The sequence below is a fragment of the Myotis davidii genome, unplaced genomic scaffold, assembly GCF_000327345.1.
Source record: "Myotis davidii unplaced genomic scaffold, ASM32734v1 scaffold252, whole genome shotgun sequence".
NCBI lineage: Eukaryota > Metazoa > Chordata > Mammalia > Chiroptera > Vespertilionidae > Myotis > Myotis davidii.
Window position 1 is genome coordinate 2,703,521 of NW_006283768.1, and position 11,494 is coordinate 2,715,014.

An 11,494-nucleotide genomic window follows, 5' to 3' on the forward strand; every position below is an offset into this window, starting at 1 on the left:
TTTGAACTAATCTGAAAGAAAAAAATCTTGCCATCTTGCTTTATATTGTATTTATTAAATTACTTGAAGGAGAGAGTAAATAAGTTTTTGAAAAACTTTTCTAAGAGCACAATATATACACATGGCAGAAGTAGAGAGGGTAGGCAGGAAAACACATAGAACAATTTTTTAAAAATATATTTTATTGATTTTTTACAGAGAGGAAGGGAGAGAGATAGAGAGTTAGAAACATCGATGAGAGAGAAACATCGATCAGCCGCCTCCTGCACATCTCCTACTGGAGATGTGCCCGCAACCCAGGTACATGCCCTTGACCGGAATCGAACCTGGGACCTTTCAGTCCGCAGGCCGACGCTCTATCCACTGAGCCAAACCGGTTTCGGCCACATAGAACAATTTTATATTAGTAAAAGTCAGAGATCATAAAGGCTTAAACTAGAGCAGAAGGAGAAGCCGAGACAGAGGAGGTGCCTCTGTTTCACAGGTGAGTGCATGTCAGAGAGCATCTTGACTTCATGTCACTGTGGGTAATGTATGGACATGGGTTAGGTAGAAAGTGTGTCTTTAAAAACAGAAAAGTTTTTTTTTTCTTGTGGAGTTGGAAATTATTCAGTATCTCCAAATTGCACAATACATTTAAGGCATTATATATTCAGCTACTTAAATTTAAATGATGAATCCATTAATATGTTGCTTGAAATATAGACCATAGTCTTTGTCTTCCAAGGGATATTTTAATCAAAACAGCAGAATATGCTTCAGGTCTCTGACAAAGAGATAATAGTCCTATATTTTATGATATAAGCAATAATAGTTTAAGTCTTATGATTCTGAAATACAGAAACTTATATATTAAGTTGATGAAAATTAAAGCTTGATATATAGCAATAAAACCAGCAACCAAAAACTTCCTAGATTGATGTGCCTAGCATAATATTTTCCTGTCGAGAATTAGGTGGAATGAAAGTCTATAAAAATAATACATGGTGCAAAGTTTTCTTTTCTTGTATATAAATGACAAAACAATAGGCTGTGTGAGATAACAGAGAAAGGAAATACTGAGATTTACCTGATTTCTAGATTAGAATGTCAATAGCATTATTGAGTAATAGTAGAAAGTAGGAAACTAAGTCTAGTATTAGAGGAGGGTAAAATGAATAGTTATGTCATATCGAAATAAAAAAGGCAATGATAGCTCAAAGTTAATACTGAATTCAATGTACAACACAAAGCCAACTCAGAAAATTTTATTTTGTTAACTTGAATGAACTCCATGTAGAAAATGTATTTAGCAATGTAATTAATCAGTCACGTTGCCCAAATAGCATAATGTAGTCAATGTCAGCATCTGGGTGTGCCTCTACACAACATAAACATTTGGAATAACTGTGGCGTGTTACCAGAAATGAGTTTCCAGTCTGAGGTGGTTGTTTACACATTGAGTTCTTATGATCACCCGAAGACTTCAGGAGCCTCTTCAGATATTTTGATTAAGAAATAAAGTGGTGCCGAAACCGGTTTGGCTCGGTGGATAGAGCATCGGCTTGCGGACTGAAAGGTCCCAGGTTCGATTCCGGTCAGGGGCATGTACCTTCGTTGCGGGCATATCCCCAGTAGGAGATGTGCAGGAGGCAGCTGATCGATGTTTCTCTCTCATCGATGTTTCTAACTTTCTATATCTCTCACTTCCTCTCTGTAAAAAATCAATAAAATATATTTTAAAAAATAAATAAAAAAAAGAAATAAAGTGGTAAGAGCAAGCACTCAGTGTTCTCCCTACTGAAAAATTAAATCATTATTTCATAGCATCCAAGTTTTCAGCATGACCTTAATAATATCAGAAAGTTGGCTTACTTGTATAATAAAATGAAGTGCATGCTAGGAACCGATCTCAGTAAACAGTCTACCAGCTCAAAGAAGAATCTCCAACCTCATCATCCCTTGTATTACAGTCCCCTCGGGACTTGACAAAGTTTCCCTCCCTGGGGCAGGGATTTCCTTGTTTTGGATCAGGCTCGTGGTGGGCACTGGGGTACATCCAAAAGGAAAACATGAACAGATAAAACCGCACACTTTCACTTGCACACCATTGCAGGCACCTGTGCTTAGAGAACTGATTGGAGTCTCGGTTTCATAGTTTGAAAAGCCATGTCTTTTCCAAAAAACATCTAATTACCATAAGAAGCTGGGGAACACCAAATGCATTCCAAAATGAATCTTCACTGATAGAGATGCAGTGTCATTCCTCAGACATCCCATGGAGTGGAACGCTCAGATACTGACACAGAGCTAGCTTCCTGGCTGTGGGGCCCGGCCTGTCACCCAGGACCTGGGCTTAGTATAATGCTCTGCCGTCACTGTCTCTGAATTATTCATACATTTTAACAAGGATTCCCGGATTTTCACTCTGCAGTGGGCCACATAAATTTCCTAGCCAGTTAGTTCGTAGATGTTATTGTTACAACACTGTATGTGTAACTGAATTTGAGACATTTTACCAGGGGTGGGCAAACTTTTTGACTCGAGGGCCACAATGGGTTCTTAAACTGGACCGGAGGGCCGGAACAAAAGCATGGATGGAGTGTTTGTGTGAACTAATATAAATTCAAAGTAAACATCATTACATAAAAGGGGGGTACGTAAGCTCTAACATAACTTGTGAATCCTTTAGGAATGATCAAAGTTGTCATAATATTTATGCTTCTATAAGGTTTTTATTAACCTCCTGTACTGTGCCTGGCGCTATGCCAGACTTATGGAAAGTAAACATGAAAACAACGTAGTCCCCGCCTTCAAAGAGTATTTATTCTAGTGTTAAGCACTTGTTTCTATATAGGCCTGGCTTTTAAAAATTGGGAATAGTTGCATAAAACTGGCTGCAAAAACTGAAAAGTGGATTCTTCCACATATGTGTGAGGCAAATGCGTAGTGCAGAGGAACTAAATGTTCCTGGAGAGGAATGTGTACATGGTCCTTTTTTTTCTCGCTAAATACACATGGTGTTTAGTTAGGATCATTTTTTCCTTGTTAAATACATATAGATGTAGCCATGCTGGTTCCTTAAATACTCAGCAGTTTCCCTTTAAAATTTTGGTTGAAGAGAATTGGGTTGCTTGTTTGATTTTTAAAACTTCCTCTAGGAAAAAAAAATCCATTTCATAAAAAGACAATTTCTGAAATACCATTTTATTTTAAATTTAATGCTGACTCCGTTTTTGTCTAGAGCAAGGAAAGCGTCCTCTTAGCAGGCTTAACCTGATGGCCGGGGAGCAGTTATCTGGGCAGATTTCCATGGCTGGGCCTGGTACTCAAGCTAACAGTGGTGAATGGGGAATGAGGGATTCCTCACCACCCATTTGCATGTTGTTATATCACTCCCACTATACATACCTTACTGGCACAGATTCTTAAAAATTATCTTCATAAATGTCATTCCCAACACCTGAATTGAATACTAGAAATGATGCGCCATATTGCCTGATGTGAATTCATCTAGAGCATAGACTTAAATATGCTGTATGCATATTATGAGAAATATTACTAAGCTAATATGCTATAGTTAGTTAAGGTATCTTTCTAGATCAAATTTAAGACATGAGATTCCTACATAGCTAGAATTATATGCAAAAGAAACACTGGATTTACCACATGATGAAAACATTTCAAATGATAGAAATAATTCCTATTATAATTTGCATCTTAAATGTCATTAAACATATTGAAAAATCAACACTTTATAAAGCCTCAAACCAAGACATAGAATTATTTTTCTTTATTTGTAGTAATCCTCTTGTCTTAAAACCCCAAATTAAGAAAATACAAAGTTATTTTGTCCACATATTTTTTTAAAGTACATTATTGAATAATTACTTTTTTCCCCCTGAACTTAACAGTGTTCCTTCTGACTTGAAGATATGTGTGACTTCCTCAGCTTCCCTTAGACCTCACAGCAGTGTACAATAAATAATCAGAAAAGAGAAATACATGCTTTGGCAAGGCAGGGTAATCAATGTTTAGTGCCTCTCTATCTTTCTGTAGAATGTAAATGTATAAGTACTTTTGTTACATTATTGAATAAGGTAAGGAAATATATAGCCTTCAGTTGTCTTGTAATCATCATTCCTTCTAAAGGAACAAGTCTCACCTTCTAAATCAATGACTTGGGCGGCTTTTTATATTTTGCATACCTAAATAAATATATTGTTATGAAAGACATATGCAAGTTCTTGTGTGTATGAATATACACCAATAGTAAAAATAAATCTAATTGACCCTCTGCCTTCATGAACAATACTTAAAAACAATAGCTAACATTTTACAGCGTTCGGGTCTGATATTTTATGAAGCTTTATTGATTATCGGCAGCCTGTCATTACATATAACAGGCAGTGCTTCAAAAGAAAAAATTGAACAATGCCTTCAAGACATCAGCTCCGTGCTGATGGATCTAATACCTCAATTCCCCATTCCTTTGCCTTTCTGAACTATTGTTTATTTAAGCAGTTTTGAGTGTTCTTGCATATTGACCAAAGGAGCTGAAATTGACAGAGGCGGAGTTATCCTGTGGCACCCTGACAGTTTGGATCCTGTTGTTTAACAATAGAAAAACCAGAGTGATGCTCTGCCTAAAGAAAGAAAATTTAAAAAAAAAAAAAAGTGAGAAAGGAAGCTAGCCACAGGAAACGTCATTTACATCCAGTGTCAGGAATTTAAAATGGTAGAGCAGCTTTGAAAGCTAGTTTTGTCTGGGATGCAAGTAAAGCCAATTTTTACTGCAAAACAAATAGGCAAAGACCGGGTGCATTCCTGATTGACAGCTATCCCATGACCTACATGAAAAGTCCCCGGCCAGGGTCCTTAGTGGACAAACATCCACATAGTCCATGGCTGTCTGCCAAAACAGGTCAGCAACTGAGTGACTGATGAAATGAGTTGCAAAGTAGCATCTGAGCAATCAGTCTTCAACTGATTGCTATCTATATATACTTTATAGAACTTGTAAAAACTTTCAATTGTGACCTCAGAGTTTTAAATTTACATATTAGCCTGGGGTGCTTAATCGACATAGAGAATTAATAATAATTGTAGTCTCCTCTGCCCCTCATAGGAAGAGAATTATCAGGCTTAACTTATTTACAGTGTATGGGAAGACTTTTCTTAAAAAATACATTTTTATTGATTTTAGAGAGAGAGTAAGAGGGAGAGAGAGAGAGAGAAACATCGATGGAAAACATCAGTTGCTGCCTACTGCAGTCCCCTATTGGGGACAAGCCCACAACCCAGGCATGTGTTCTGATCAGGAATCAAACCAATGACCTCTTGGTGCAAGGGATGACGCTCAATCCACTGAGCCACACTGGCCGGGCTGGAAAACTATTTTTTTTATTTCACTTTGATGAAATGTAAGGATATTTTTAAAGGCACTTTTATTAAAATTTGGAATTATGCATAACCCAAATTAAAAGAAAATATACCTTAAAATGTGCAAATATCTCAAGGGTTTTTAGGGGTTTTTTTATTCATCAATGTTAGAAGAGCAGGTGACAGCAATATACTTAAACATTTTCAGTGATGTAAAAATGAGACTATTCTTCTTCATAATAATATTTAGTAATATAATGAAAATAGGTTTGACTTCTCATATAACACATCTGACATTTGAGGTGTAGTTTCAAAATAAGATCAAACAGAATTGCTAGATTCTAGGCTCCATTGTGGCTCTCCTGTTGTCTGAATTGAAGTTATCATCTATATTTCTAGTACTTAGCATAATTCTGAACTCAATAAATATTTGCGGTTGAATGGATGAATATTTTATGTGGTGCACTTTTAAAAATAAGGGTGGATTTGATCCTTAATTCATGTTTCTAATATTCCTTCTCAGTTCCTTGCAAAGATTTACCTGTGAACCTTGTATTTTTCAAAAGAATTTTTCAAAATTTGCTTTTACTTTAATCAACTCTCAAGGGTAACACTGTACAGTGGGATGTGTAGTACTATATCTGGAAATCCCAGTTTTAGAGGAAGACAAGCCCGGGTCCTGATGTCACTTCCGCTATTTTCTACCTGTGTGCCAGGGTAAGATATTTATTCTCCCTGATGTTGAGTTCTGCCCTGCACAAAAATGAGAATAATCTAAATCTTTAACTGAGCAACCAGTCAATAGACCTAGCGTACCGCCTAGTGCACAGCAGTCATTCACATTGCTTCCTTAGATTACAAGACATTATTTTTAAATGAGTAGCAAGTAAAATGCAGGTGTTTACTATGTTTGAACATTTTCCACTTTCTTCTCTTTTACCAGATGACGACTTTTTTCATGAATTGCCAGAAACTTTTCCATCTGACCCACCTGAACCTTTGCCACATTTCCTGATTGAGCCTGAAGAAGCTTATATTGTGAAGAATAAGCCTGTGAACCTGTATTGTAAAGCCAGCCCTGCCACCCAGATCTACTTCAAGTGCAATAGTGAGTGGGTTCATCAGAAGGACCACATAGTAGATGAGAGAGTGGATGAAACCTCTGGTAAGTTCTCCATTGCATTTGGACTACGACTTAGGATCCACTTACTACTTTAGCATGTCGTCATATTGTCCTTTCAATTAGTCAAACTGAAAATTGAGTTATTATTCTGTGGCCAAAAGTTTGAATCAGTTTGGTTAGTATTTGGTGATCTCCTTTCATGCGTTGCAAAGTAAAATGTGATAAATAAATCTTGACTTGATTCCTGTTGGATTCCATGGAACTAAAACATGGTTCATGCTAAGATAAATAATGAGAATTAATAGACTGAAGAAATGGTAAATGCTGTAGTGAAAGATGCTGTTGGATTTCACTTCTGTATCAAGACTGGTGTCAGGTCTAAATAGCCTGTGATTGGGGAACATACTCAACTCAGGATAAATTGGACTTGTTTACATGACTCTCCAATGTTAATTCACGTGGATAATTTCTCCTTATACTTTTTCAAACAATCTAAAATGTTATAGATTCAAAGTATCCTGTATTCTTAACTTACATCTTAAAAAATGAACCCTAATTACTTAGCTCAGCTAAAGGTAAACTGAGGGTGATTGGGAATAGTGATAGTGTGGGGTCCGTGCAGAAGAGAAATGGTGAGTGCAGTCACCATCTATCAAGATGCAACTTGACCAGAGTATCTTTGCTCCTGGCATGGTTCAAACTCCTGATTGTATTGTGCTGTGAATATTCTTAACAGTAATAATAAAAGCGTAGAGAGGACGAAGTTGATTTTAATAACCTGTGAAATTTAGCTTGGCTATAAAGGAAACTTTCTTGATAGCAATTATTTACTCCACAGTGGGTAACTTAAGAGAGTTCTGGAATCTCCTAAAGTTATTTTAAATTGGAAAGATAAATGTCTTTCCACAGTGGGTTAAGTGTTTTTGCTCTCCAGCAGGGAGAATAACAATGTGAACTTTCAGATCACTTCCAGATCTGTGACTTTATAAGATGAAGACATATATTTTAAATATTAAGACTTCGCTGATCCATATTCTTAAGCTAAATAGTGCCATATATGACAAAAGTGGAAGCATTGAAATATCTTCATTTTCATTCTTAAATATGGATACTTTTTGAAAATATTAATTAATTATATTTGTATCCAACTGTGGGATTAACCAAGGACAAGCAAAGGCCAGCACTTGAGTGGGGTCTGCTTTTAATATCTCTTAAAACATAAAGAGCATATTGAGGTGGTGGGACATAAAGAAACAGCATACTGTGAACTGGCTGAGAAGAGGCATCTTTCTAAAACACACGTGAGGCATATATTTCTATAACACAAGTGGTCTGAGAAAGATCAGGTGGCAGCTCTACCCAATTGTTTGTCAGTTTGCGAATCGATATGCTCACTGCATGAGAGCTGATGACTGCAGAAATGACTGGGTAGCCAACTGCAGGGTAGCTGACTTTAGGGAATTGTCCCACCTCTTGGTCTAATTACTCAGAAAATAACTTCACCAGATGTCTTCAAAATCTCAAGTGAATTGAATTTTATTTGTTTTAGCTCATTTATTTGTAAAGATTTCAAGCACAGAAGTTTTAATGGTAAGAAGAAAAGAAGGAAATCATAAAAGTTAAAATGAGAGTCACAAACATATTTAGGCTTCTCTTTACCAAAGTAATGAAAATGCCTACGTAGGAATATTAGAAATAAAAACAAAAATGCTCTGACATTGGGAATGTCTGACAAGAGAATACTCAAACAACGAAGGCATTTTACAATGCAATAAAGATGATTTTTCAAATCACAAGGTAGGCAGGTGGAAAAGTAAAAAAGGAGGTCACAGTTTAATTCCCGGTCAGGACACATGCCCGGGTTGCTGGCTTAAAACCCAGAGTAGGGAGTTCAGGAGGCAGCCAATCAATGATTCTCTCTCATCACTGATGTTTCTATCTCTCTCTCCCTCTCCCTTCCTTTCTGAAATCAATAAAAAATATATTTAAAATAAAATAAATTATAGATTTTAGGGCTTTAATGTCATCATCATCATCACCACCATCATCACTAGGAGACAAATTAAATTGGTTGGTTAGTTGGTTGGTTGGTTGGTTGGTTTCATTGGTGGACAAAGCCTTCTTAATGAAGACAACATGGAGAAGTCTTATAATAAAGCACTAGAGGCCTGATGCACGAAAATATGTGCAAGAGTAGGCGTTCCTTCCCCCAGGTGCCAGCACCAGGTTCTCTCCTCCAGCCACCAGCAGGCACCTGGGACCCGGGCTTCCCTCCTCTGGCTGCCCACAGGCACCTGGGACCCGGGCTGGCTGCCCTCTGGCCCTGGCTTCATCAGGAAGGATGTCCAGATTGACATCTGGAAGATGTCTGGTCTAATTAGCATATTACCCTTTTATTATTATAGATTATTGATTTGAACATCCAAAGAAAACCAAGGTACAGACCCTCACTCTGAAAAAACACACACACACAAAAAAAACACTAAAACAAACATACAAAAAACACCTGGTTATATCTGTGAACATACAAGTATATAAATCAAAGGGCTAATTTAATTAATATATAACTATGTCTCTTTTTTTTTATTGAATTTACTAGAGGTCCAATGCACGGAATTTGTGCACTGGCAGGGTCCCTAATGGCTGCCGGCTGCCGAACGGGCACTCCCTCCCTTCCCCTGGTTGGTTCCACCCCGTCAAACTCCCAGAAGAACTCCAGTCAAGGGGACAATTTGCATACTATGCTTTCATTATGTAGGGTTGAGGTGATATTGGTTAATAAAATTATATTCTACTAGGTTACAGGTGTACAATTCTACAATACATCATCTGTATATTGTACTATGTGTTCACCACCCCAAGTCAAGTCTCCTTCTGTCCCCATTTATCCTCCCTTTACCCTCTTCTACCTCCCCCTCTCTGGTATTAGCCATACTGTTATTTATGTGTGGGGTTTTGTCTGTTTGTTTTGCTTAATCCCTTTACCTTTTCCACCCAGCCCTTCAATACTCCTCCCTCTCTTAAAGATATTTAATCAAAAGATCAGCAACCCATTAGAAAATTCAGCAGAGTTTGAACATGGAGATATAGGAAAAAAGGCAAACGATTAAAAGGCATCTAAGGAGATGCTGTCCAGATCAAAACAGGCATTAGTATACAGGGCTGAAAAAGGAGTGGATAGAGAATATCTCATACTTTGTTGATGAGATTGGCACAATCTTTTTGAAGGACAGTTTGCAAATAACTATCAATACTAAAATGTACGTACCCTTTCTTCACTAATTACAAATTTAGACAGTCTAAAGGTAAAAGTCTAAATGAGCACAAAGATTACATGCGAGGTTGTCCATTGTACCCTTGTTACAGTAGCCTATCAACAGCTGTTTGTTCATTCCTAGGCTGGAATACTATGATGCTTTTTAAAGCAATGAGGTTTCTCCACATATAAAGCTATAGCAAAATCTCTCAGATGACATTTTAAGTGAAAATTGAAGTATGGAACTGTATATAATATTTTCTTATTATGTAGAAAGAGGATACACATATATTTGTCTATGCATTGGGATTTTCTAGAGAATTATAACAAGTAGTTGGAAGCTCAGAATCTGGGGTGATAAGAGATTTCTTTTATTCTTTTTTCCCTCCAATTCTGTGAATGTGTTATTTTCATAATAAATAATGAAACCTGGGGGAGAAGGGGTAAGCTCAAAGCACTTTATTGCATCTTTTTGCCTGCTATTATACGTCTCCAATCTCTACAGTATTGGGGGAAATGCGTAGGTCTCTAATAGTTAAAGCTCTTTGCTTTCCTGTGAAATCAGAAATATTATGACTGGTATTGAAATTGAACTGCTTGGTTTTGTTGGTGTTATTTTTAATCTCTGAAGCTGGATACACTCGAAAATTTGGTCCTCAAATCTCCACTTAAAATAGTCTGTTATAGTTTTGTTGGGATCTTAATGGTTCCTAATCACAAGACATGTTAGAATACATTAAATCTTGAAATATATTACAAATTGGAGAAATCTTTTTGGTATTTAAAAATTAAAATTGGTTCTCAGATGACAGGACGGAGAGAAGTCATTGCAAACCAATTAATCTTTATAAATACCTTCATTTTAGAATAATGATATTGGAAGCATGTTTAGTGGCAATCAGATACATTGCCTTGCAGCTGAAAATAATCAACTGCATTCAAATATATTCTCATCAAAGGTAACTTCACATTGAAAAACTAAAGAACAATAAGCTGAAGAAAATAATGACAGTTCTTCTCTAACTCAAAAAATGTTTCCTTTTAAATATGGAATATTAAATAGACTCACTTGCTCTGAAGTATGAAGCAAACAATTATTTTACTCACTGAGCAAAGTTATACCACAGATCATAAAATGTACTGATTCAAGTTCATTCATTACTGGAATTGTTTGCCTTTCCATCACTTAAACCACATTTGCATTTCTTGCAAATATGTAATATTAGAAACAGAAAAGTGGAAAGCAGATCAGATGGTTTAGAATTTTCAATATTCAGAAGCTCTTGATTTGGTAATCTATATATATAAAGAGCCAGAGGCCATCACAACCAAGTGGATGACCTAACGGACGACCGAAAAGGCTGAGTCGGGTAACGAGGCCGGCAGGGGGGTTAGTGAGGGATGACCAAATAACTGAGCAGCAGGCTGTGTGGGCTGACCAGGCCGGCAGAGGGGTTAGTGAGGGACGACAAAACAACTGAACAGCAGACTGCGTGGGGCGACCAAGCCAGCAGGGGGGTTAGTGAGGGATGACCAAAAGACAGAACAAGCAGGCTGTGTGGGGTGACCAGACAAGGGCGACCAAGCCAGTGGGGGGCCGTTGGGGGTGACCAGTCCTGCAGGGGGGCAGTTGGGGGTGACCAGGCTGGCGGAGCAGAGGGAGGCAGTGAGGGGCAACCAGGCCAGCAGAAAGGGGCCATGAGGGGCGATCAAGCTGACACGGGGCGGGGGGCAGTTGGGGGTGACCAGGCCAG

At 37.6% G+C, this 11,494-nt stretch overlaps 1 protein-coding gene across 2 annotated transcripts in view; it reads left to right on the forward strand.

Moving 5' to 3' along the window:
- Positions 1-11,494, forward strand: part of UNC5C (unc-5 netrin receptor C) — a 399,182-nt gene that overhangs the window by 227,780 nt on the left and 159,908 nt on the right. For both annotated transcript variants that reach the window (XM_015566112.1, XM_006753893.2), the window contains exon 2: positions 6,305-6,526. In XM_015566112.1, the coding sequence (XP_015421598.1) occupies positions 6,305-6,526 (222 nt within the window). The remainder of the gene's footprint in view (positions 1-6,304; positions 6,527-11,494) is intronic.